At 38.8% G+C, this 27,364-nt stretch overlaps 3 protein-coding genes across 7 annotated transcripts in view; 2 read left to right on the top strand and 1 right to left on the bottom strand.

The window, feature by feature from the left end:
• ABCB11 (ATP binding cassette subfamily B member 11) overlaps positions 1–2,393 on the top strand; it is a 43,448-nt gene extending 41,055 nt beyond the window's left edge. For all 3 annotated transcript variants that reach the window (XM_019290237.3, XM_010406828.4, XM_019290238.2), the window contains one exon: positions 445–2,393. In XM_019290237.3, the coding sequence (XP_019145782.1) occupies positions 445–645 (201 nt within the window). In that variant the 3' untranslated portion in view covers positions 646–2,393. The remainder of the gene's footprint in view (positions 1–444) is intronic.
• On the bottom strand, positions 2,388–13,287 carry G6PC2 (glucose-6-phosphatase catalytic subunit 2). Its single transcript, XM_010406830.4, has 5 exons — positions 12,441–13,287; positions 12,011–12,120; positions 8,859–8,970; positions 7,912–8,027; positions 2,388–6,746 (listed from the first exon to the last, which is right to left on the bottom strand). The coding sequence occupies exons 1-5, from the start codon at positions 12,656–12,658 to the stop codon at positions 6,235–6,237; spliced, it is 1,068 nt and encodes a 355-aa protein (XP_010405132.3). The 5' UTR covers positions 12,659–13,287; the 3' UTR covers positions 2,388–6,234.
• A 6,287-nt stretch (positions 13,288–19,574) lies between these two features.
• SPC25 (SPC25 component of NDC80 kinetochore complex) lies at positions 19,575–26,192 on the top strand. Of its 3 annotated transcripts, XM_039554617.1 has the most exons (7): positions 19,575–19,631; positions 19,968–20,136; positions 20,225–20,290; positions 21,075–21,221; positions 21,373–21,477; positions 21,782–21,880; positions 24,007–26,192. In XM_039554617.1, the coding sequence occupies exons 2-7, from the start codon at positions 19,983–19,985 to the stop codon at positions 24,204–24,206; spliced, it is 771 nt and encodes a 256-aa protein (XP_039410551.1). In that variant the 5' UTR covers positions 19,575–19,631; positions 19,968–19,982; the 3' UTR covers positions 24,207–26,192. The 3 variants fall into 3 exon arrangements, with proteins under 3 accessions (XP_039410551.1, XP_010405131.1, XP_019145790.1); XM_010406829.3 differs by lacking the exons at positions 19,575–19,631; positions 24,007–26,192 and adding an exon at positions 22,730–23,463; XM_019290245.3 differs by lacking the exons at positions 19,575–19,631; positions 24,007–26,192 and adding an exon at positions 22,696–22,718.
• The last annotated feature ends 1,172 nt before the right edge of the window (positions 26,193–27,364 follow it).

Raw genomic sequence — 27,364 nt, 5'->3', positions numbered from 1 at the left:
CTCCACTACATGATTGCATTATGAATTCAACACTTTCACCTGTAATGATCTTTCCAAAAAGTGCAAGAGGTACAGCTGTAAGAAAAAGTAGCCAGCTCCAAGTGCTCTTAAACTGCCCATGAGAGGCAGCACTTTTTCAGAAATGAGGATACTAATTGCCTGGATTTCAAAGCATTCCATTGACATTTAGCATGTCAGCAGAGTAAAGGCCTTCCTTAATTTCTACTGCTGTCTATGTTTAGCTGTCCCTTGTTTGTACTGCTGGTACACGGAGTTCATGACCCAGATAAGCACATCAATATCAGACCCTCTGATTTAGTCTCATTGTCCTTTTACAAGTGTTGCACAATACAGTTAATTAATCTAAAGCAATTGGGTTCCTCCAGCTCTGAGCCCTGTTCAGTTTGCACATTTTCACTCTGACATTTTGTCTGTTGCCTTTAGACTGTGCAGGCAGCGCTGGATAAAGCCAGAGAAGGGCGCACCTGCATCGTCATTGCCCACCGCTTGTCCACCATCCAGAACGCCGACATCATCGCTGTGATGTCACAAGGACTTGTCATTGAAAGGGGCACTCATGATGAACTGATGGCCATGGAAGGAGCCTACTGGAAGCTTGTTACTACTGGAGCCCCAATTAGCTGAATTACTGTGATTCTAAATTTGAATGATTTCTGTAAGCCAATACTTTGTGGTAGGTATGTGTGTGTTGGTGCTCCATTGTGCTACAGAGTGCTCTACGATACTGTGAGATCTGTGGAACCCTGAATGTATGTAGCTGTCTGCATCGAACACGCTTGTCCAACACATGCAAGGGACTAAGCACAGCCTGATGCATTCAGGAAGTAGCTTGGCCCACTGATAAGCGAAAAAAATCCTGAAAATGGGAAAGATTGTTTCTGGGGAGTTGTCACTACCTGCAGTCAGACTGTTCAGTCCTGTCATGCCTCAGCTAGCAATCAAGGAAGACTCTGCTCTGGTGTTCTGGAAACTGCCCTTTCTCTCGGTAAGCTGAATGAGTGAAAACAACTCCACAAGTGATGCTGTACATCTGAAGGGATCAAATCTGTCCTAATGTTTGGTCTGCAGACCAGACAGCAGAGGCCCTTCCTCTGCATGCAGAAGCCCCACTCTTTCACCCCCTTGTACCACACATGTCAGCGGTGCTGTTGGGGGAGGCTGGGCTTCCCTTGTGTGCACCTGCAGCACCGACACAGCCATGCCCCTTCAACAAACTAGTCAGTACTTACAAAGAAGGCAGCTCCCCAAAAGTAAGGAAAGCAACCAAAGTAAGGAACAGAAGCTGGTGAGGATCATTTCCTAGCCCACAACTCTCCAGCTAACACTCATCACTCTAATCAGCTGTCAAAAAGATTTTTGAATAGGAATAAATGCCTTGGTTAAATTAATGTAAAAATCTACAGTTAATCATCAGTTATTTAAACCACTTCTATTGAAATGGTGATGGATATGTTCTTTTTTTCAGAAGGTAAGACAATGATGAGTAAAGGTGGAAAAAATAGGCATAATTAGCTCTTTGCATTAAGTACGGTTTATAAACAAAGCAACAACGTGTTCATAAATGACAAAGGTCAGGAAGGAGCCTCTTCTGGGAGAAGCTTGTATCTGTCACAGTTTATTATAAGATCTACTGCAAATACTGGAACATGTTATCAGCTATTGTCTGCAGCATAACAGGACTCTTTCCTTTAGTGACTGGGATCTTGGAGACAAAGCAGATAGAAAGTACAGATTACAGTTTCAATATTTCAATATTGATTTTAAACAATAGAGTATTAAGTGGAAAAGTTATTATCCATGTCTTAAAATCTGCACCTGGGCTGGGTGGGTGGGCAGGTTTCCACTCGCTTTATAAGAAGTCACACCACTTCTTATAAAATATTGCAACAGTATCAGTACTTAAATAGAGCTGTAAGGGTAAAAAGTTTATTATTTATCCCTTAATTCCAGGCAGCAAAAGCCAATTTCATCTTTTGTACAAAACTATTAACAGAGTTACTGTCACATACCCTACTGAACTCACACAGCCAGCACTGAAATGGCTATTTCTCCAAGGGAGTCTGTATTTTAAACCTTAACTGAAAATTAAAAGATAAAAGCTGCATTATTGGCTTTAATCTTTTTAGCCTTTTTATGTTTCAGAGCAATAAGTAGTTTGATGCCTCAGGACTGAAACTATTGACAGAGTGACTATCAATAACCTGCAGACATACGTATATGGTATTTAATTAATGTTAGCATTTAAGGCCATAGAAAATGACTCTTTATTAAAAATTACAGTGACTATGTATACTTATTTCATAATTCTTTTTCCTAAAGAACAATAGTTTTGTGACCCAATTTAAACCAATAAATTGTATTTTTTTACTGGCTCTCGTGCTCTAGCATTTCTTCTCTTACCCTTCAGCTAAGCACATGAGTATCTTGCAGCAGCCAGCAAGTATTTCTGTGTAATTGGATCATGTCTGTGACAAGGGTTTGCTGTTCAGGATGGAGCTGTTGAGAAGGCCAACTCAAGGACATTTGCCCCTGCCAGCACAGGAGCCTGCTGTCTCCCTGCAGGAGCACAGGGCCACAGCCCAAGCTGGGTGATAGGGCTACTGCTCCTCAGTTTAGCACGATCCTGTTTTCAGGCAGCTAGGAAATACCGAGAGCTAAGTGTTGGGAAGTGTGCTGCTCCAACAGAATGCACTTACCATGTACACAAACAGTTGCACATTCATGGGTGCCACCTCCTGCCTCTTTATTCCTACGTGCTGTTGACAAGAGCTTGATTATAGACCTCTGGTACCTGTGCATGATACGTTTGGGCATGAGCAACAAGCCTTGATGGAATGCTCAGTACAGAGCTGGGCTGGTCTTGCTGCTGCAGCTGCCTCACAGGTAAAATGTCCCAGCCCTGGGGCTTGGTGACAGTAATCCCGAACCATTCCAAAGGCATTTGCTTACATCTTTCAAGCCAGACCTGAGTTGTTTGTCTTGCCAGTAGATGGTGTCATTTGATGTCTCCTGCTGTATGCTTCTCTGTATGGTCTATGGCAGCTGCATTTTCCAACCACCCTACTCCTCTGGATAGATATAGCCACGACAGTGTTTTGGGATAGCACCTAAGTAACTGCTCTGCAAATACAGCCCCTGCTTCAACTGGACTGCTCTGGGTAGAAACGGTGTGTCTGTGCCCAGAGTCCTTCCACCAAGAAAGCTAAACAGGGAATCGGGAGGATAAAAAGGAAAGCTGCAGAGCAGCAAGAGTGTTGTGAACTGAATGTAAAGACAACTTGTCAGCTAGTTTGTACGAGGAGCAAGGGACACCTTCACTTCATATAACTCCTGGGTCATGAGAATCTTTCTGCAGAGAGATGGAAGTACTTTTGGAATAGCATTATCCCAGTACTATTACAGGCATCTCTAAGTCAAGAATTATTTGGACATATCTAAGTCAAGAATAAAAGATTAAATTTCTCCTAGGATCCTACTAGTGGGAGCAAGGGGATCTGTCACACACTTTCCACCCTCTTTATTACATAGGAAAACCTTAATTCAAAAAGGTTTGTGGCCCAAATGAGGCTAATTAGCTCATCCTGTAAGTGTGTATGTGCTGTATCTGTTCCAAATATTAACAATATAAAGGGCTGCAAAGGCCTGGTGAAATTACAGCCTAAATGTTTAACGATTTGAGCTCTCAGTAAGGTCACACAGTCTATTTAAATAAGGTTTGAACTGTAATTTTCAACTGCAATAAATTTACTAAAGCCTGAGTAAGGGACATGCAGGTTTATTTCACTGCACCAACTAAATGCCTGCCTCCTGATTTTCAATTCTAATTCTATCAAAATATCAAGATTATATCTTGACACTTTATCCCACCACTCTGGAAAAGACTCTCTTTGCAAGTTTGGGAACCCTCATTTGAGATTCTTCAAGCAGTTGCACAAAAGTCTATACCACAATACAGTTGGCTGCTCAGAAGGTGTCTTATGGCCATTGCATTAGCAGTCAGTTAATTTCTGAAGTTACTCGTGAAATTACACTAGATTTATTCAGATTTCCCACCAATCTATTTTTAGTAATGTTATCATAGTTGCAGAAAAAATAAGAGATGGTTCAGACAGGAAGCTGTTCTGTGTCCTTTTCCCTGAAGCACTGAAATTACAGAGTGAATTAATAGAACAAGAAAATGAGTGAGAGCCCATGTCTTCCTACATGTCTGTACAGAGCTTAGAAGAATACTGCAGAAATGCCAACTCTCATTCTACATTATGGTTGTGCCTACCCTAACAGAGGCACCAAGATTCTTTCTCAGTGCTGGGAAACAGAGACTCTCATGTGATTAGAAGCCTAGAAATGTGATATGTACCCATAACTCCCAGCTTAAAATTACCACTAAATCCAAATGCTGCTTGCAGAGAACCTTGGACAGCTGCGCACGAAGAATCCCCTACTCCTAGCTAGGAGGAACCAGGAACTGAACAACAGCTCAACCAACCTGCTACTGTTCTGCAATGCCTCTGTAGTTCATCTCACTGGTAGGGAATAACAAAGCACACAGCAACGTGAACACAGCTGAAATGTGTGTTTGTCATAGCTGTCTTTGTTCTTCATGATTTGTGTCTAGTCCCATTAGTTTAGTAATTTTGCTTAAGGACTCACAATTATAGAAAAGACTGGTTTCAGGTCAGCTGCTGTGGGGAAAAAAAGTTCAGAGAACCATTATAGAAGATATCAGGAGATGCACACAGCAGAACAGTCCTCAGACTGTTAAAAGCAGATGTTTAATTTTCTTAAGTCAAGGTAGTCTTACTAGGCTCTTAACTAAGGATGCCTGTTTCAGATTTGCTTCTTTAATTTGTGTCTTGTTCATTCCCAAAGGCCAACACCAAACTATTCACCTTGTTTACCCAATTAAATAAGATTCTTTCCATTTCAATTATCTCCTACCTATTTGGAAGTCTAGAAGCAATATCATGTTTGCATCTTTTAAGCCTTATTGCTTTCAGATCGTACATATGCAGCCCTCATTCCACCCATATTATAGCCTTGCATACTAAGCCTATGTATACATATAGCTTGTGTATTAAGTATTACAGGATGGTATCAGCAAAACATTGCTTAAAGATTATGCACTGAAAGGGAATATACAACAATAGACGCCAAATAATGAATAAAAATGGAAAGTACCCCCCTGTTTGCCTATTTAGAACATCCATTTTATATAGTAAACATATATTCAACATATTAGTTACTTATGTGCTCAGTTAAACAAAGCTGACAAGAATATAAACTTGAAGTGACAGTCTGCAACCATATTTTCAAGATTTACACAACTGCTAACAGTGATTCAGGCTTGTGACTGTTGATCTGAGAGAATTAGCAGAGAATTACCTTTGCAATACAGGAGCATGAACAAATTCTTGAGGTCATATACTGAGATAATTTCATTATTGACAACTTTTTTCATTTGTTGCTCTGTGTAGATGTACAGAACCCAAAGATTTTTATACCATATTTATGCATTTTCTCTATCGTAGGTGTGATCTGTATCACTCATGATTCATGTGACCACTTTCAAAAAGTAAAAATGACAAAAACCACACAGTAATGCAAAAATATATCCTACAGAGTCTAATGGAAATAAACTTTTTTTTCTTATCTGACTTAATCAGAAGCTGGTTTGCTCAGGAAGCTCAATAAGTTAAATCTGAAACCTTGTTTATAACTATGCTGGCCTTTTTCACAGTGCCTGGGTACAGCTGTACAGTCGTAGGTGGTGTGATACTGTCACACCATTATGTAGCAGTTTAACACACAGTATCTATATATAAAAAAATGAAATATCGAGTATTACTATGTACAAGTCATGCTTGAAGCATCATCTAGCTAGAGATGGACAGAAATAAAAGACCACCATATAGCTAAATAAAGCTGGTTGATTATACTTTAAAACTTTGTTATGACCCAGAGTATTGGGCCATTTCTAACCATACTGCAGTGCGCTTGCAATATTTCTAGGAACAAAATCAGCGACTAATACTTCTGAGCTGCCAAAGTCATTCTTGAGTGTACTGATTTTGGATGTACTGGTTACTTACCAGGAGTACATCAAAGATGCAGTGGCATCCCCTTGGTTAAAATGAGTAAGCAAAAATGCCTTTGCAGAGGGTTCTTAAACAGTTCACATCCATCCCCACATCGCTAACCATTTTGAAACTTTACCTAATTAAGTTTCTTTTCAGTTGTCCTCATGAACAAGTGGACACAGTATGGAACCAAGGCAACTACAGTCAGAGGCATAGCTGCGCTCTTACAAAAAGAGAGAATGTAGAACAAATACTCAGTATGAGTAGGTATCTTAACAAAATTATACAGCTGCAGCGTAGCTAAAGAAGCAGCTATACACAATATGCGGAAACTTATCTTGCAGCTATTTTTACCTTTGCAGCTTGTGATGAACATTTCAGAATTAATTCCAAGACCTAAACCAAAGAGTGCACCTAAGTTCCTCACCAATCCAGCAAATGGAGTTGTGTCAATGTTTATCCAGTCTGGGTTGGCACACCACTTCTTGGCCTTTGGAACAGACCATAGCAAGTCAATATCAAGAAGCTTGAGGGATAGATAAAAGCCAAGGGCAAAGATGAAAAGAAACAAGTTTGTCTTGATGTACATTCTCAAGCTTGCAGTCTGAATAGCAGGGGTATGCTCAAATGCTTCTGCCACAAGAATGCCTGTGGATTAGAAACTCAGTGTTACAGGGAACAACACACTTGTACTTGGAAGCAGCATTTTCTACAGCATCCCTGTAGAATTTGACTTTTGAAGACAGAAGAATATACATATGTAATAAATACCTATGTGTGTATATATATACATATACACACACAATTTAACACTTCTGCAGTACATTACAAGACCTTTCCTCCCACTCAAAACTGCCACTTTGGAAAAAAAAATTAAATACCAAGGACTACATGGTTTTGATATGAGGCATACCTTAAGGCCTGACTGCATCTCCCAGATGACAACCTATCAAATATTAGATGTAAACTGGAACATTCCTTTTCCAAAAGAGTCCCTCACTCAAAGACTGGCTCCAGCAATGCAGAATTCAACACCAGTTCCCACACAGGCTTTGAGTGTTGAAGGAAAAGACACAGAACACACTTATCTTCTCTTGTACTCATTTTATCCTGGTTGTGAAGAGGGAAAGCTGTTAGCCAGGGCTGCCCAGGCTGCACTGCACCCATGAAAGAGAACATGAGCAGGAAGCCCCTGCTCAGTGCACTGGTCACCTTCCTTAAAATCAGATCGATACTAGAGATACTGCTCATAGTTTGGACTCTCTGAATACCAATTTGAAATATGCTTAAGTAACTCTGAAAAATGTGCTTTAGCACCTTAAATTACCCAGGGGAGTTTGTCCTGCTATTTAATTTTTCTTTATTGTCCCCAGGTCTCTGTGTTTGCCCACACTGCACACATGCTAGTTTGCACCTGGACACCATTTGAAGTGACCCAAATAGCTTCCTCCTCAGAGGAAAGGTCAGAGCCATGTAGGAGCAACTTCCTCTCTTATCTCTTCCACACAGGCAGCACAGTTAAAGATTGGATGCAGCCAGTACAAAGCAGTCAGAGCTATTCTGAGGCAGTGTGGACACAATACAGTCAGCATCAACTGGCAGGTGGACAAGTGCTCACTCCCTTTGCTGTTTGAATTACACAGGCAGCAGGTACGTTCTACCTCACAAATTTTACCTTTAGACTATTATCAAATCCCTGATTTTCCAGAGAGCCGAGAGCACCACTGGGGCTGCAAGATGAGTAGAACTACTAAAAATCTCTTCCCTCAATTTGCATATGGGTTAAAAAGAAAAGAAAAAATAGCAGTATTACCAGCAAATACTCCAAGAACAACTTGATGAGGGAAATGTGTTGCTATGAATACTCTTGAGATGCACACACTGATCTGGATAATCCAAAAAATACTCCAGAGGAATGACCATGTTAGTCTAAGAGGGAAAAGGAAGATACTTAAAAATTAAGACAAGCTATTTCATCTACTTACTTACCCCAAGCCTCATCATGTAAGGCTCATACTTTTACCCAGGCAGAGGTTTACTAAGGAGCACAGTTTGGAATCAGATGATAAAAAACTAGCAGTTAGTACTAAAACATCAAGAGTGGTTACAGGAACAGACCTCAGAAGTTTCAGGTCCAAGACACCTCCGTGGTTTAAACGATGAAAGTCATCAATGGCAGGTTAAATTAGCACTAGTACCTTAAACATATTTCTCATTATGAAGTCATACCTATATGCAAAAGTTCAATTATTTCATGACAAAATTCAGGTTGTGGGAACAACCTTGTCAGCCTTGGAAAGAACAACCACCAGAGCAATTGCAGGACTTTCCCACAGAGCTGAGCAACACATTACAGTGAATTTCGCCAACATTATGTGCACTTGTTTTAAAAGGGGCTAAGAAGGATGACCATCAAAGAAAAACATTTATTTACTAACCAAAAAAACCCAATACATAATGACAATTAATAGAATTAAAAATTTCCAGCACTGAAGATTTGACACAACTTTTAATAGAACTGCTTCCAAGATACTGTATGCAAGGCCTGTAAGTTGATAAATACCAGCCTATACAAACAGATAAATCCTCTTAATATACTTTTTCTTCATCTGAAGTAGACCATAATAAAGGGTTTCTGTTTTTTTTTTTTACGATAGAACAGACTGTGAATATTTGTTTAAATTAAGTCCATTAAAAACATAGCACAAATATAAAGAAATATCTGAATATAATGAGTTGGAATCATGGAAAGACACTGACCTGTGAAGGGTAACAGCTGATTTATCTTTCCATCTAACTGTGTAGCTAAGTGCTGCTGTGACCATTACATACCAGACGCAAGATGATCCCATGGCATGTCCAGATGGGCTTCCTAGTAAAAACAAGAAGAAAATATTCAACTTAAGGATGATGACTGTGACATTTGTCATACAGAAAATGTCTACTGGCATTTACTCAGGCACCTAATAATTTAGAAAGGAAATGGCTAACAAAGGCTGAAAGAATGTCAACTGCTTCTCAAAAGTTAATTTTTGCCATATGAATTTTTAAGAAGGTTCATCTACAGAGAATCCATACTTGTTTGAAATCAAAAGGTAACAGCTTAATAATCTTATATTGGTTTGAGGTGGAATCTTGATTGGAAAACATAATATTTTCCCATTACTTGGACTTAAAAATAAAAAAAGGCACCTAGGGGTGTCTTAGAGCTGTAGCATGGAATGTAGAAGTTATATATGAGTATCACATGAGATAAGTTTTGAATGAGCATCCCCATAATTAAGGGGAGCAACAGAGATTTAGCTCTTTGTAACATTCTACAGCAAAGTAACAGTATAACTTTAGATAGCACTTCCAAACTGCCTTTTATCTGCTTCTGCAATTACCATGGTGTTAACGATCGTGAGCTGTGTCTCATTAGCAATATTACAATCCAGGTAATTACCATTTTGGGTAGTCTCGTTATAAATTTAGAAATGTGTCTGAAGCACAGAAAAACTGTGTCTTTATGCTTTACTTTGATTAATTTCATAAATTTTAAGGTGCTGTACAATATCAACTGGATTAAAAACAGATTGTCAGTGAAACTGGCACATGAAATGATGCTCTAATTGCTGTACCCACAGTAGTCTGTAACAGGGAACACTCTCTCATAGAGAACAACAGTGACTTCTTTTTAGTCCAGGTTACAATAATATATGTGTAATTTGTTTTAATTTAAAAAAAAAAAACTTTAATTTTACTGGAAGCAATATGAAACCACAGAGAAGTTCCTGCAACTGTGAAAATCATCAAAAAAACAAGGTATGCTGGCGTGATGCAAGGGAAGTGATTCCTAAAATTACTCTGTCACTTCCTTTCCACTGTTCACCAGATTTACATTCAATGAATCAAAATGGAGAAAAAGAAAATCAGGTCATTGGAATCTGTAAATCCTGGGCCTTTACATCTTGGCTTTCTGTGGAGACAAAAGAGAATTGACAGCATTATTTCATTGTCAGAAGAAATAATTTTGGCTCAAGAATGTGTTATGATCCAGCACTATCTGGTAGTGTGTAGAGTAAAAGAGTATTTCAGTGAAGTAGCAAAGCAAAATGTCTAGGCAGGACAAGCACAACGATTTCTGACTCCCTGGATTCATTTTTTGCTATTCTGCTTGGCAGTACATTTAGAGTCACTCTACCAGCTCTTGTTAATTTCCTAACCAATGTGCACTCCTAAACCTCAGAACAAATGTCACTGAAGGAAACAGTAATGTTGTATGTCAGCATTGGAAAAGCTTCTCTTTGTTGTCATCTAGGAAAACGTCATCTAGGAATAATATTTCATAGCTCACCAGTAAATTACCTACTAGAAACAGCATAAATTCCACATTAAGGTTTATGTTGTTAAAGCCTTAAAAATACCAGAAAAAAAATGGCTGCAGTTCAGTTAATTCCAGAAGTACTAACCGAATTCAGGTCCTAAGATGTTTGACTAAACTGTAGTCATATGAACAGTTCCCTCTGCTTTCCCTTTTGCTGAGACACAGAGTTTGGGGTTCAGGCTATCCTAGCAGTATTTGGATCTGCTTTCCTCATGTCTGTGGCTGCTTCTCTAATCTTTTAATATAAATTGCTATCTAAAAGGCACGTGAAGGACCACGTAAGCTCACACAATGCTTAACAGCTGCACTGACTGCACCTCCTCTTGCTAATGAGAAACAGGTCAGTGACAGTGTTAATGGTCCAGGGTAAGTCTGGAGGTGGGAGAAAACGTGGTCATTTTAAGTGCAAAGAAGGAATCAATATGGCAGTTTTACCCACTGGACAGAAATAGGAATGACCTTTCAGAAAGACAGTAACAAGAAGAAACGCTTTCTGGTTCAATGAATCAAAATGAAACACATTGTCTCCTGAGCCAGGGCTTGGATCTACACAGCACTGAATGGGCTCCGTTCTGAAGGCTTTTGATAAGATCTGAAGGACTTTAACACTTTGTGTTAGGTACCAAATGAATTAACGTGAAAGAGACTGCAGGTCACATACAGACCAGGCATTATTAAACCCTGCCTCATACAAGGGCTTAAGCTTCTTGTTCACAATTACAACGGGATGTAATGCAGGATATTGTTAACAAAATATAGCTATGCAAACTGCTTAAAAGCTTTCAGTGGCATTGACAAGATGCAAAGCTCATCATTTCCACAGTCAGTATTTTATTGCACAATGCATTAAACTAAATTCAGTTAGCTCAAAGCAAGTTCATCTTATTTCACATATTAGGGTTTTACAAGTTCATTTAACTTCAGCAGTGTTGCATTTGAGTTCCACAGAGAAGATAATGAGACATAGAAAGTCAAAATACATTGAAAAGGTACCATTTCAAAAATAATTCTTCCCCATATATTTGTACACATACTCCCACACACACATTCAGTGCCAGTTTCTGGTTCTGGGAATAGGGGGTTCCCTTTTCCACTTGTGTTACATTATGTTAATCAATTACTGAGACTATTGTTATTTACACTGAACTACCTACTCAGTTTTTGGGGTTTGAACATTTCTGCTGACAGTGAACAAGCCCCCAAACTCAACAGCCCCATGCTCAGTCTTGGAACACATTAAACAATGTATTTCACAAGTTTTGTGAAAATTTCTTTCCAATATGCCAGCTCATTCTGGTAGTAATTATTTTTAAAGCAAATCCCCCTCCCCCGCATCTTTTAAAGGCAATGAAGTAAAAATTCTTGTCATAACAGCAAATACCTAGCTATTGTATTTCTTCCTTTTCCTCTACATGGTTTTTTGTGCTATTTTATGCATGAGCTCTGAGATTTGTGTATCATATAAGACCATCATAAGTAACATTCTCTCCCCCTTGAAGCCACTATCCCTATTAAATGTACCAAGGTAATCTCCAACATTTCTTACCTGGTCCAGTTTCACATGTTATAGGAAACTGTTCAAGGCATGGGCTTGACTGATTAGGATAAATCATTGTTTCTTGCACCCACCAGTATGGGCGATGGCCAAACAAAATCCTGACAAAAAATAAAATAAAATGAAGCAGAAATTCAATGAAAAGATTTTTACATAAGAAGGCCTCAGCAAAGCATCATAAATAATCTTACAAGAATATGAAGAGCTATATTTCCAAAGCTACTCTATAATAGTTCTACAGGTTCTTCTTATCACAATGCCATTTCAAACATATCTTAAATATCTTCATTGTGAATTCCTATTTTTTAATTACCGGGGAAAGCCTACTAGTAGATTATTCACAGAAAGTTTTCTAAACTTGAGGTACATACAGAAACTGTTATTAAAAATACCAAATTTTAAAACAAATCCGACTTCTTACCATTTAAATATGAGGTTGAACCAATCACCAATGACTGCCACCCATATCATTTTAGTACCAACCACTTGGTTGAGCTGAAACCAAAGAGGAAAATAAACTGAAAATATATTCCGGGGATCGCCAACATGTGACATAAAATTAAGGAAATCCTGGTAAGCCCTGTAGTCCCTCTGTAAATGCTGAATGATAAGCACGCCATTGCTATGAAGGAGATCCATCTTAGTGGATTAAACTGTACTTGAAATATAGTAAAGTTCTTTTAATCTTAAGTTTCTAGTGACGGAGAATAAGAATCATGGAGGGGATCTATTAAAAAGTGAGAGAAGGTGATTGACGTTGCCTTTATATTATATTGGTGTGGTGTACCCAGCCATTCCCGAAACACGTGGCTCCAAGTCTCTGGGAAAGCACATGAGTCTGTTAGCACTGGAAAGCTTTTTTGTTTGCAGATTTTAATTGTAGGAAGCTAAATGAAATACATGCTGAGCAGCAGCAAATTGTGGGGAAAGTTTTGTGGAAACACAATGTGTGACTTGTGCAATCCTTTGTATGAACAGTTGGAACCTGTTTACTTAAGTTTTTTCACAGTTCATTTCTCTGCAGGATGGACATTAGTAATGTGTGTACTTCATTAAGTGCTGCCTGTATAAAGGATAGAAAGAATACACAAATTACTGATCTTTACAGAACTGTCACTGAAGCTATACATTTCACTTTGACATAGAACTTGGCTACCATGCTGCAACTAATACTTTGCACAACACATTTTTTCGGTCAGGAAAATACAACCAGCATCCATGCATCGACAATGCTGCTGAGCTCTAGATTTATTTTTAAAGCAACAATATTCTTAAAATACTGAAAAGCAATTGTTTTCTTCCTACAAGAGGCCTGTTAATCCAGGGCACAATGCAGATGATGCTCAGTCTCTGAGTCATCTCTCGGTACCGCCATTCTTGTGCATTGCTTACATGACGCCAGTCCTACGTCCCTCTGCCAGAAGGAGCTGCAGCCCCCACTTCTTGCTGCCCAGCCTGACAGAAATGAGACCTGCTTTACACACCACAGCAAGGTTGGGAAGAGATAATCAGGAGTGTTTCCCTGAACTATTCCCAAGTGAAGCACAGCAGTTCTCCAGAGCAAACAGCCAAGAGAAAACAGATTCTGCCACACAGCAGGAGTTTAAAAGATCATAGCAGATAATGTATTAGCATATCAGATTTGCCAATATTAGTACTAATAACTGTAGCATAGAAGATTATGTTCATTTAAGGTGGCTTCATGAAAAGAACTTTTTCTACAAGCGATTAAATGGATACTAAAAGCTTGATGATACCAACTTCTGATATTATTAGAGCAGCAAGAAGAAAACTTCAAGCTATTTATCAGGCTCTAATATTCTGATGTATTCACATCCTCTATCAAATTATTATCTGTGTATCTGAAACACTGTGAGTCAGAAGACAAAAGCAGCTCTATATATGTACTGCACACTTCCCTAATACTCTTTCCATGCACTTCAAGCTATACTGCACAAGCTGTGGAGACAAAGATATGAACTACTTAACTCTTTTTGCTGAAGACGGGCTTAATGGCTTAAGAGGGCTTTATGATCTGTGGTCAGGGAAGTCACATGGAAACATTAAATAAATTCAACAAATAAGGCATGACAATTAAATGGATGTAGAAGATTTCTCTTCCTGACAATCTCACATTTACTTTAATTACTCCCATTTACTCTAGCTATTAATAGTCTGGTTTCAGAAATTTTTTAGCAGATTTAAATCCTATATGTTTATTGCTACCAATTGCATTAAGCCATATAGAAAAGCTTAAAGTTTCTATGCACTGTTTCGGAATAACTACAATATTTTTCTATATATTGACTGAATTATTCACTTCAACTGGTGTTATCTGATTTCAAGGGAAATCCTTCCAAATGCAAAATTTCAGGATATTTCAACAAAAAATACTTCCTATCTATTTAGCTGAAAGTATTTGAGGAGGTTTGTTTCTTGCTAAGCTGTGTACCTTATTGTTTTTCAGAGTGTGCAGCAAGGCAACTGTCATATAAATGAATGGATGGAAACAATTTTCCCTCTCCCAGTACTTACCCAAGACCATACGTGTTAAAAAATCTCTCTCTAATAACTCTTTATACTTTATTGCTAAAGAAAATGTTCTTTTGCAACATTTTTTTACTGCAAAAGTATCTCGCCTTTAAACTTAAGTAAGACTTACAATAACAACAATAAAAAATCACTCGTTTAGACATGTCTGGGTTTACTATACAAAAATGTGGAAAATTTAAGTCTGTTTTTCAATCTAGTTTAGCAAGAATAGTTAGCTTCAAACATGAGTGCAAACATGTCAGTTGGTGTCTGAATAACAGACATCTTACTTCTAGTACTTGGTTAAAAGAGCAACAACTATAATGAGGTTAAGTCTAAATAACTATTGTTCTATTAGGAAAAAATATTTTACAGTACATAAGTTTCCATCAAGATACAATTTAATGTCCTCAAGAGAGTCTACCAAGTAATAAAATAGATCATTTTACAGTCCCTCTTTAATGGCACCACTGTTACCCAATGGTATCCGAAAATTTGCCTCTGAAGCAGGATGTGCAGAACCACTGCAATAACTTTTTGCATGTTTGTTTTATTTATAAATTCAAATCCACCCACCCATATTATCTATGCACTAGGACAGTGATGCATCTGCTCAGGCTGAACTCTCCTTCAGACAGAACCCCTCACACTTTGGTTCTCCAGAAACTTTGTAAATATAACGTTTGGAGATAGATCTTGGCAACGTTTCAGTAAAGTAACCTCTTATAGTACAAACGCTGAAGATCTCCTGATACTAATTGTCAGGAGTTTTTTGCTGATTCTTATGCTTAGATAGAAAGATAAGCACCTTAAGACATAAAGACTAACAGTAAGCAAAAAGGCTTTCCTTTTCTCCTACACTCTTTCTGAGTGTTTGAGAAGCTCCTACATCCCCCCCTTAGAAATAGCAGAGGAGTCATGTTTATAAAGGATGTTTAAAAAACCTCAACAAACCCACACTCTACAAAACAGACACCATGGAGGTTTTGGAACATGTAAGCATATTTCTGTGGGAGAGGCAGTTTTCACTGTGCCTGGAACCTCTCATGATCCTGCTCCATCCAAGAGGAAGTCAATAACTGACATGCTAGTAGTCTCTTCTCCTGCTTGTCATATTACACAACCAACAAAAGTCTGAGACACTGAAGACTTTCCAAGCTGTAATAACTAGCAAAGATGGTGAAACATATCTTGAAGTACTATATTTAATAACTTGTTTGACAAAGGAGAAATTTGTCAAACAAAATCAAAGGAGAAGCTCTCAATAGAGCTTCCCTCACTCCTTCTCTATGCAAAGCATGACAAAATGCTTCTGTAATGCACTTAGCACTTCAAAGTCATGCGAGATAATAAATAAAATAAAACTATTTGCCGTATTTTAGTACTGGAATTTCAAGGAAAAGTAGTGGTCTATACAAAATGGTCAGAAAGTGTAGGCAATTACGTTTTTAAATCAAAACTTTCTCTTGTTTTGACATTGGAGAGCCAAGGTTTGGCCTTCACATAATCAAATCAGTTCTTAGTTCAAAGCAAAAAACCTGTCAAATGCTATATGTTCATATAGTTTTTAATTTATTGATAATTTCTTGATTTATTATGTTTTCCAAGACATACAAAATCAGAGACTTTACATATGTGTGTGTGAGTGTGTATGCACACACACATAAAATGTAAAAACAAGAGTCATGCTGATGATCCACTGAAGGAAGGATAAAACATTTACAGCTCCCTTGCATCTACATGTTAGAGCAAATATTACATAACAGTCAACAGATGTTGTTAAGCAAATGTTTGCAAGGGAGGGAAAAGCCATCAAAGCAAACATTTTTTGAAACACTGTTAATGGAGGCCTATGTACTGGGCCTAACTTTCTGGTACATTATGCTTAGTTAATCAAACAATAACATTAATTTCCACACCAGTATTTCCATTGGCACTGGACCAACTACAAGGATTAACAAGCAATTTACTAAGTTCACCAGCAGACTCTGTACACAACAGCTGACAGGTATTTTCTCAGGTGTGAATATTTTCAAAGTGGAACACTGAGAAGATACACCTTAATTTTTGAATTAGGAAGAGAAGAATATTTCAAGAAGCTTGCTCTCTCTCTTTTTCTCTCTCTTTCTTTTTATTTTCTTTCTTATCCCATGCCCTCGTGTATTCCTCATTGGACCCAGGCTTTTTTAGGGTTGGACTGACCAGTAGAGGTTTAGCAATAGCTGACATGATCCAGTCTCCTTCTCTTCATTCTGCCACCTTAATCTGATCTTTCCTAGTTAGTATAGTCATTAGACTTTGCTATAAAATTAACTATGCAAGCACATTAAACCAACAAAACTAATCTGTGCACTGTAACAGTAACTGCCAGAGCTTAATACTTGTTTACATTAGTTTGTGTTTGTATGTAAAGCAGTATAAATGATACAAACAATGCAGGGAATACAATTCTGGCATGCCCATGAAAAAGACACATCTAAGGAATTTTACTTATTTTAAGTATGAAGAGCTACCTTTTAGAAATTAGAAGCAACCTAGAGAGGATAAAATTCCTTCAAGTTCCATGAACTGCAGGAAGAAATGAAACTGAACCCACTAGGGCAACAATCTCCGACACATTTTTTTAGTTCCATTTCCAATAAGATCCCTGTCTTACTGTCATTCTCTAATCCCTGAAACTACCCTGCTCTAATTCTTAAAACTTGCCCTATGCCAACCATGGCCCAGGCAGTCAGAAGCCTGCCACAAGAAGTAGCTGAGTCTGTTTATTAGCACCAGCTCTTCAATTTTGTGTTCCTTTAGAATGTCCTCCTAAGCTGCAGTAGCTTTCCAACCCTGAGCTAGACTTTTCAGCTGCCTCTTAATCCACACTGGAACAGCCCAGGATGGACTTTCTGTTAGCAATAAAAGAAAGCAACAGATTTTTGTTGGCAACATTCTGCCCTTCAGTTTGCCTGCAGGGAACTGTCACCCTGCTGCTACTGTGTCCCTTTGAACCTTGAGTTTAACCAAGTAACCTGGGGTTAAAACGACACCCATGAAGAGCTGAAAAATGCAGAAAAGGGGTACATAGCAAAATTAATTGTCTCCATTCAAGGTCATAGTGCTAAAAATAGGGTAAATCACTGCTGAAACTTTTTTCCATCCATGACTACTCTGTGGCTTGCTACGACAGACATTTAGAAAAAACATTTCAGAACAAGTGTCTGGACTAAAGTTACGGTGGGGTGGCTGCCAGCATTTCTGTCTATGGAGTCTCTTGAATCAGACCTAGTAGAGGACTGAAGAAGCACCTGACCTGCACTGATTTAGGTCATGAGGCCACATTCCTGTTTGTAGCTGGCAAGAGCCATCAGTTTGAACAGAAGACTTGCCAAAAATCACGGCGCTTCCCTGAAACACACGCTTGGAAAAATGATGGTGGACAGTAGCGGGAATGGTTGAAGATAAGTTACAGTATAGTTTATGTCTCTCAAAACCTCTAAATCAATCAGAAAAGAGATCAATTAAGGTACGGATTCTGCCAGTAAATGTCACAGGCTATATTTAGCCTTTGGTGGGTGAAAGTGTAAAACAAAGGAATAGGACTAATGAAATCTAGAAAAACTTCACTGACGAAAAAAGATATCTAACATTTTTGAGCTAGTGCCAGCTACTGTGGGGTGAACCCATTATCTGTGATAACAAAAGGATTCGGAAGAGACCAAGCTGTAGAACCCACCAAAAGTTTATGGATTAGAAAACAGGACTTGTTTAGATTAGTTTAACTTGTATTTACTAAACTTCAGGAGCTGGGAAGTTTGTATATTCAGAAAGTTTCAAGCTCAAATGATAAAGGCTAATGATGTGAGGGGCAACACTAAAACTTTATACTAACAGCATGCACTTGGCTAGGAGAGAAATGCTTCTAAATAAAAAAAGCCATAAGGTATAGGTCCATAATGTCCAAATTCATACATGGCTAGGTTATCATCCTTGGACCAGCACAACTTCAGTACATTTAAGAGTGAGGCAGGTAAGAAACAGGGGTCTATTAGCTTTAGGAACAATGCTGAGGAAACTGAAATCTGGAGAACAGCATGTCCAAGTCAAAGACGACGGGAATACAGTGGGGTAGAAGTGTTTATACAAGAAGTTTGTAAAAGAGTAATGCAACTAGTAGTTGGTGGTCTCAGCTCAGCCTTTACTATGCATCCAGTGGGTGGAAGCTAGTAATTAATACTTTTAGACAGCAATCCTTGTAGCCATGCTAAATATATGGTATTCTGGGATTAACTAAATAGCACTGGCAATAAACTAAAATTAGGAGCAATTCTTTAGTTATGGTAACAAAAATATTAAAAGTAGCATTCATAATAAACTGAAGGCTGCTACCTTGGATCACAAACTAGTACTTATCAAGAGCTAGAAGGGAATATAAGCAACAGGAGAAAAAACAGCCACACTGTCATAAAGAGCAAACTCACTATGACAGAGGTTTATGGCAAATGTTTGACTGGGTCCAGGCACAGCTACTGTATGGTGGATTTGTTCACACTAAAAAGGACTGAAATTACCCCTGCAGGTCAGTCTCCTGTAAGAACGAGCTTCATCCACACTCTTGAAAGAATTCAGGCCGGACGACTTAAAAGGCAATTCGGAACCTCACAAAATTTAAGACCGGTTACCGCAAGCGTGTTCCGTGAGTAAACCAGACACTGGAAACAAGCTGTGCCTTCAGAGAAGCGTAAGTGAGCCGGGCTGTTCGATTCAGCACGGAGCAGGCTGTTTGCCTACACTGGCCCTGCAGGCAACCCCACACCCACCCCACCAGCAGCCCCGGAGAAAGCATTTCAACACCAAACAAGCATCTCCGAGGGGAAGGGGCGGGACTCACGGCTACCGCTCCCTCACGGCACCGGCCCCGCCCGCCCCGCCCCATCATGGCGGCCACGCCCCTCACCGCGGCCACGCCTCGCGCTCGTTACCGCAGCAACGGCCCGGCGGCCCCCGGGGTAGGGCTCAGCCAATCAGCGGCGCGCTTGCTGCGGGGCGGGCGGGAGCGGCCGTTGGTGGCGGGAAGCTGCGCGGGTCGGACGCGGTGGGTGCGGGCTCGGGCCCGGGGCGCAGCGCGGGGGCGGCTCCCGGGGCGGCGGGAGGCGACAGGGAGGTGAGGGGGAGGTGAGGGGGCGGCGCTGCCCCGGCAGCGCCCCGGCAGCGGCCGTCGGTGCCTCCCCTGGCGCAGTAGCCGAGCGCTGGGAGAGTTGCAAGGGGAAACGCGGCTCCCACTGAGCCAATGGTAACAACAAAAGTAGCTTGCGCGAAGAGGTTTGAACAACAACGCGGGGCGGTAAAACCAGCCCTGAGCGTTTGTCCTGTGAGTTAGACCTGCTGCCATTGCCTCCTGTGTCCTGACGCTGCATCTGTTTGCTTACAGGTTTGGTGCGGCACTATGAGTAGTGCACAGACAGAAGATGAAATAACACTCTTTGAAAGAGATATGAAAGAGTTTTGGATCCAGTTTAAAATCAGTTATAGCACTGAACAGATCAATCAGACTTCAGCACTGAGAGATCTGTGCAAGGAGACTATAGAAGCTCTTTCAGGTAAAAAGGCTGTATGCTCCTATTAACTCTACTTTTTGCAGGTTATCATAAAAATTCTTCAGATAACTGAAGTAACTTTGCCTTACAGAGAAATGGTCAAAGAAGCTGAAAGAAGAGGACTTGATGATTGACAAAATTCAGGAGTATAACAATGGTACAGTATGGTGTTTTATTTATTGTGTCAAACCTTTATAAAATTAGCTTAATACAGCTGAATAGTATGTTTAACTTCACATTTAAAAATTTAAGTAATAACATCAGAATGAAGATAGAATGAAAACCAAACATATTTGGTTGGTTACAATGTAAATTTCAAGTCAAAAGCAGTGTGTTGAAAAACTTCACTGATGATGCAAAAATATAAAAGTCTGGCAAAAGTTCTCTGCATAGAGCTTAAGTATTTAAAACAATGAAGTATCAGAATTTTCTGACGGCAGTAGGAAAAGTAAATTAAATTGCTTAGTAAAGCTACATATTGTGAGCTTATTTATGCCTTTTCCGTATTAGTAAGAGAATATTGTCAGCTCATCAGTCTAGGGTTAACTTTGAATTTTGTAAACTTCAGAATATCAGGTAAAAATTACTGCAACTCTCATATCAGTCAGCGTTTCCATTCTTGGCTTTCTGTCATTATTTGTGGGCAGGAGCCACCATCTTCAGGCTTTGAAGATGTATACGGTGCTGGCACCAGAAACAAATTTCATCTGATTAAAATATCAGAGCAGCTCCATAGTTTGTAGTTTCTCTTAGGATTAACTTTCACTTTAAGCTTTCATATGATGCTCTTGGTATAGTTAAGCTGATTTCTCTCTGCAGCTAAGGTAGCATGCATTCCACTGTGTTCTATTCACATAAATTATTTCAAACTACTTAAGTTTTAAATATCAGCAACATACTTAATCAACTGTTTATATTCATATTTTCTTGCCTCCTTTCAGAGATTGTCCAGCAGAGCAAATATGTAGCAGAAAAAGAAGAGCAGTTGACAGAAATAAAATCGAAGCTAAATGAAGAAGAAGAGCAGCAGAAAAACTTGACTGACAGCATCCAAGAGCTTAAAGAAGAGTTGATGAAGAAAATGGAAAGTAAGTAAGAAAAGGATAATGAGTAAATTTTCTTAATTGAAGGAAGGATTGTTTTCAACACTTGCTCTTTATGGCTTTTTTGCCGTTCTAAATGGGTTTTTTTATGTGCTTGTTTTGCCTTTGATACTTATGATGGATTTTAAAATTCTAGTAAAATCTTCTAAAAAGGAAGCCGCCAAGGAGAAAGTGGAACGAGTGAGCAAGATTAAAGCATTGTTTAAAGAGCGTCTTGGATTGGAGATGCGTAGAATTCACGGTAGGTTTCTGTAATTTCCGTAGTTTCTGCGTGCACTGATACAATGTGGTTCACATTGGATTGTGCAGTGAGAACACACGAGCTTACACACCTGATCAGTTGGCTTAGCCCAGCTACTACAGTTGTCTCTGAAATGGCAAAATATGTTAAAATGCATTTGTCTTGCAAAGAGACCACCAGGGTTGCTTAATTTGTCAGCATTCTAAGAATATTAAACTAACTTTGTATTGTGATTTTTAGTCATCATTGTGACTCTGTGGCGGAGGTTAATGGTGTTAATTAATTCTGTTTGTGTTTATTTTAGACGAGCAATTACAGTTTATATTCAGACACATTGACCACAAAGATCCTGACAAGCCATACATGTTTACTCTTTCCATAAATGACCAAGGGGACTATGAAGGTATGTGAATTTTCAACACTTAAATAAGAGGACTGAATCTGATGCCTCTATTTGAAAAAAAGGAGGAGAGGAGTAAAGTGCAGTTTAGTTGTAATCTTTTATCTTCCAATTTCTGAATGAAAAATCTTGCAATGGTAACGTTTCTTTAATTATGTTAATGTAATTATAAGGATGCTTCATTTTATAGTTTTTTTGTGCTACAGTGGGTGTGTATGCTGACAGGCATATTTCGACGTCTTCCAGAAGCCTAGAGGGTAGAAAAAGGGTGACATAGGTGAAAGAATAAAACTTGAAATCCAGCATTTCCCTTCTGTAAGGGCACAGCCTTTTGAATCTTAAAGCTGGTTTTGCTATATGGATCTTACTTCAGTTATGGAATTCGAGTGCTGGATAGCTTCTAGACAGATGCTACTGGGGCTGTGCCATGCCTCTAGGTAGGAACTGAACAGATTTCTGTTTTTACTAATTCAGATTTAAACTGTTGAAGTTAAAAGTCTGTCACATGCTGGGCTACATCAGTTTACAGTCTGCCTGCCTGCAGAGCAACAAAACAGTTTAGGGATGTGTTTGGGTTTTTGAGAAGGCTGTGGGTTCCTGGGAATTGCTGTAACAGCTGAGGTAGGAGCACAGCACTGATTGGGAGGTCAGGAAATCAAAAAACCTGTTATGTTCTTTGAGGCTTTCTCTTTGCTGAAAGAAAATGAGGCTATTCAAAAATAACACAGGTGGAAGCTAAAACATGAAAAGATAACAAGCTACATTAGTATTTGAGAAGCATGGAAAAACACTAATACTGTTTGTTTTTTTTTTAATAGTAGTTTAATCTTTTGCAAATTTGTGTCATTTTAGTGACTTCCTGTACTCCTCCTCTGGATTGTATTGCAGAGTTACAGCTCAAACTGAGAGAAACTAACAATTTTTCTGCATTTGTTGCCAACATCAGAAAAGCTTTCACTGCCTTATCATATAAACAGTCTGCATGAAACTAGTTTGTACCTCTCTTTCTGGCTGTAGAGCCCTCTTATTTCCTTCCTGTTAGTGAAAATATGTATTTATCCATGTCTGACTCTTAATTTCTAAATAAAGATAATGAAAGCAGTATTTTAGTCCACTGTTACCTAGGCACATTTTGGATCATTCTTCGAAGAACACTATCACCAATTACTGCCTTAACTGAATGTCTCTGGACATGTAAGTTTTGCTCCATTACATCCATTAATGATGAAATGATTTTTATTCAGCTATCCCAGGGAGATAACCAAAATAAAGTACCTTCTGTAGTTTGTGTCTCTTTACCAAAAGCACTGATATGTCTTTCAGGTTTCTGTGTGGTTGAAATAGGCCTGAAACCTATTAAAAAAATAGGTGTGCTGAAGCTTAGCAGTTACCTCAGTTACCTGTGTCACAGGTCATGGTCTTAATTTTTACCCTAACTTGTAATCTAGAGTGTTAGCGTTTCTATTCATGCATCTAAATGGTTGTTTTTCTTCTGGTCTGTTAAACTTTGTCATTGGAAATTTTTTGACATAGCAAAGCCTGAAGTATAATGTATTAAAGTATGAAATATAGTGATGACAGATAAATCATGTGTGTATTTTGCATCTTATCAAGAAGACTATTACTGTCACAGTGCTCAGCTTTGATTTAAAATATTCTTGTTCTGTCTTGTAAAGTGTTTTCGTTTTTACAGAATATTTAAATGGACAGTTGCAACAAGAAAGAAAATGCTTCATTTGATAATATACCATAGTTCAAATAAAATCTTAACTAAGTTCAGTCGTAGAAGTTCTAGTGAATCAGAAACTAATATGTAAGACCCAGTCATTTAGGCATGTTTAAATCTGGTGATTAGATCTTATCTGATCTGATAAAGTATTCTTAGTACAGTTGAAAATATTTCCCAGTCAGATGTGAACTGTATTTTAAATCACTTGGTTTGTCTAAACTCTTGATGGATGCACCACAGACTACACCCTAATCTTCTAAGAGTGCAGCTTAACAATAAAAAGTAAAAGAGATAATATAATCTGCCATTTCTTCTTCCCTATAGAGCATAGTTTGCTGTTCTCTAAATAATGCATCATTTTCCTTGGTATGCCCTATTGATTTTTTTTCTTGTATTACAGCCAGTTATACACAAAGAGCAGTAAGAAGGGTAAAGGTGCCAAATGATTACACTGCAGTTTTGGAACAGAATGGCAGCAGAGAATTACTAAGCACTTCTATAATGACATCTCAGATCAAACAAATCCTCAATTTCTGCTTTGTCCATAAACCCTGTGTCCTCTCTGAGAATTCTGTAACTGACAATGGGACAAAGAGGTAAGGGATGGGAACCCGACTTCAAGGGTCTCATTGTTCATTAGTGGATTTGCCTCCTTTTCAATCATATTAACAGGAGTATTTAAGTTGCAGGTATTTCTTTCAACTAATTGCTTGTACCACTAAAGAATGCTGTAGGCACTTTTATGTAGGTCAGTGGGCTAGCCAGGAGTTAAAAAAAATTTATTGAGCCAGCTCTGCACTTCCCACTTGTATCATCTCTCCGAGGCATTACAGCTGCTGTTGGCATCTCTTCCTTCCTTGTATAGAAGCCCTTACCTTCCATGTGAGAAAGCCTATCCCTTCTGGCTTCTCACTAATGGCATTGCCCTCATATCCAGCATGACTATTCATTTTGAAGCATACCCTTGCCCTACCTCACCTGTCTGTGCCAAGCACCTCTGAGCTGCTCTGAATGTAAGAACTCCAGCATGCTCAACCAAATATTTTACTGCTGTTGTATGAAAGCAAACAGAGAGGCAGAACACAACCACCTCATTTCCATGATTTCCAATGGAGCTGTTTATTCAGTAAGGGTGTACCTATTGCTCGGACACCCTCTGTACCGTATGTGATTTGATCATCACAGGAGAAAGAAACTGAACTGCCTTGAGTAATGAAGACAAATGTTCAAACTTAGTGCTATTTTCTTTTCTTGTTAATCCCAGGCATGAGTAATTGGTGACAAAATGAATTTGTCAAGATTGCTGTGCACAGAACATAAAATATGTGACAACTACTTTATTGGAATATACATTCTTAGAAATTATTTGCTAGAGAATATGATGTACCTGGTTGTAAATGTCCTGTGCCTATGCCTAAAGCAAAAGTTTGAAATATTTATTGTGTGTAATTTAAACCTTTTGGAGCTAGAATAATGTACCTGCTTGTATTTGCCAAAGCAAATCAGAGAGAGATCTTACTTCCACTAAAACAGAGCCAGGCATTCCAAAAATGGGTTAAAGTTAGGAAAGTGTATACAATAGATTTGCTTTTTTACTTACTCTAAAATACGAGTAAAACTGGCCTGTGACTTCCATTAAAGAGCCTCGTGCTAGTGAAAGATCTGTCTTGACATTTTAAAACCTTTGTGCCTTTAACAAATGCACTTAGTAGTTCTAGAATGTCACACACCTGGATCTGTGGTAATTTGGAATTTTCTATTATGAAGCTGCACAATACAGTGATATCAAATAATAGTAAAGACAATGAGGATAACACAATAGACTGACCCAACAGATACAGCTATTGGGACCCCAGTGTGCTGGATAGTACACAAATACAGACCGAAATGTCCCAAAGAGCAGATGGGAAAGCACTTGAGCTCAAAAGCAATATGCGACTTAGGGACTATAACAACACAATCAGCTAGTGCTGGTGCTTCTTTTATTAGCAGGATCTTAAGGCAGACATAGATTCTAATGAAGGTCAGTAAAGGCTTTTTTCATAAATCAGTTTGCCCAATGCTGAACATCACTTCCCCTTTCAAAGTGCTGACCCATAATTTGCTACCAAGGGTCAAGTCTGAAATGTGTGGGCCAGGAACTAATGCTGACAATACAGCAAACTGCTGATGTTTTGGTGCTCAGCACCTCATCAAATTTATCTCATAGCATGTTTTAAAAAATCTGGGGGGAAAGTGTTGAATTTATGAGATTTTGGAAATACACTGTGAATTTAAAGGCTGCTAGGAAGACAAAAGAATACTAAATGTTAATAGCATATGTATCAAATGCATTTTATCACTATTGTTTGTATGCTAGCAGGAGGTCAAATTACTGTGAGAGTCCTTCTGGCTAACAGAACAGTTTTTTTACACACCTATTCAAACAAGAGTTGGAGGTGGTTACTCTTGGACATTGTTAGATGTATTCTGAAAAGCAGACAAGTATGGGCCACACTTGTGAAAATCAAAACAGACATGGAAGTTATGCTGTGCTTGTGTCATACTGTCTTCTCTAATGCTTCAATAAACTGAATTTATTCAGTACCTTAAAATTGTCTAAATTAGTTCTGTCACTGTAATACTGTAACATTGCTGTGAATTCATTTGTGATTTATAACTTTTTAGAAGCTCTGCTGAGCTTGACATAACAAACATATACACACATAAATCAGCCCCACAAGCAGAGTATGTATTTTAACTGTTTGAATAAGCTATACTAAATAATTGTGGTAATAGTCTTACCTTTTTGAAAGCAATAGTTGCACTTCAGTTATATGAAGCATTACTGCTAAAATAGGATTGTGTGCCTGAAGGGCTGGGAGGAATGGCTCTAAGTGCCAGACAGTGACACTCCATTCTTTTTATCCATATTATCCCTAATCACTCTGGCAGCTCCACACACAGAGTAGACCCTTTAGAGTCTTGAGCTTATAAACAAGCTGTTGCAGCAGAAGCAGAGGCACTGAAGCCTGATTTCCTACAGATCTCTGGTTTCATCCTTAAACAGTGCCATTCTCTTCATTGTAGTATCTCAACTCTTTACAGTCTAAGGATCAGAGCCATAGAACCACTGCTGAATTATGCCAGTTTGGCCCTTGCTTGGCTGCTGCTAAAGGTGCTGGACACCAGTTGTGCCCTGCCTACCCTTCTTCCAGTGCACTGATTTGTGGTTCTCCTCTTTACCTGACTGCTGACTTTAAGTACATTATAAGAACAGGGATAACTGCAACACAATCTCCTTTTCAGATTTGGACTAATTGAGCAACATGTTTGAAAGTTGTTGGGGAGACTGACAGAAGCTAAAAATAGAGTTTAGTCATGCAAGTGTGTGGTGGTTTTTCATATGACCTTTTATATATATAAGTAATTATACACTGGAATTATTAATTGAAAGAAGATACAATTAGCATCAGTTTGATTTTCTTCCTCCAGTCACAGCATGTTGAACAATGCTAATTGCTACTGACTCACCTGTTTTGAGACTGATGGGTAACTCTCTACATGGGAACATGCTCTTTGACTGACTTGCCTCAATGGATTATTTTGCACTGGCTACTGGATCAGTTCTTCATTATGTTATCTTCTACACCACAGCTTCAGCTGGAATAACTGCCTGGGCAGAGAAACAGGTCTGTTGAACACCAGCTGTGTATCATTATTTTGATTTAGAAGCATGCTACACCTCATACTGATGGCAATTGCAATTATCATAAAGG

The sequence above is a fragment of the Corvus cornix genome, chromosome 7 (genome assembly GCF_000738735.6).
Source record: "Corvus cornix cornix isolate S_Up_H32 chromosome 7, ASM73873v5, whole genome shotgun sequence".
NCBI lineage: Eukaryota > Metazoa > Chordata > Aves > Passeriformes > Corvidae > Corvus > Corvus cornix.
This window is presented reverse-complemented; position numbering and strand designations above follow the sequence as displayed.

Coding starts and splice junctions, on each gene's coding strand:
- G6PC2 (XM_010406830.4), bottom strand. CDS start 12,658: ATGGATCTCCTTCATAGCAATGGCGTGCTTATCATTCAGCATTTACAG. Junction 8,971..12,010: donor AACATGTGAAACTGGACCAG/GTAAGAAATGTT, acceptor TGTTTTTACTAG/GAAGCCCATCTGGACATGCC. Junction 6,747..7,911: donor TGTTCTTGGAGTATTTGCTG/GTAATACTGCTA, acceptor TCTAATCCACAG/GCATTCTTGTGGCAGAAGCA.
- SPC25 (XM_039554617.1), top strand. CDS start 19,983: ATGAGTAGTGCACAGACAGAAGATGAAATAACACTCTTTGAAAGAGAT. Junction 21,222..21,372: donor GTTGATGAAGAAAATGGAAA/GTAAGTAAGAAA, acceptor TTAAAATTCTAG/TAAAATCTTCTAAAAAGGAA. Junction 21,478..21,781: donor GGAGATGCGTAGAATTCACG/GTAGGTTTCTGT, acceptor TGTTTATTTTAG/ACGAGCAATTACAGTTTATA.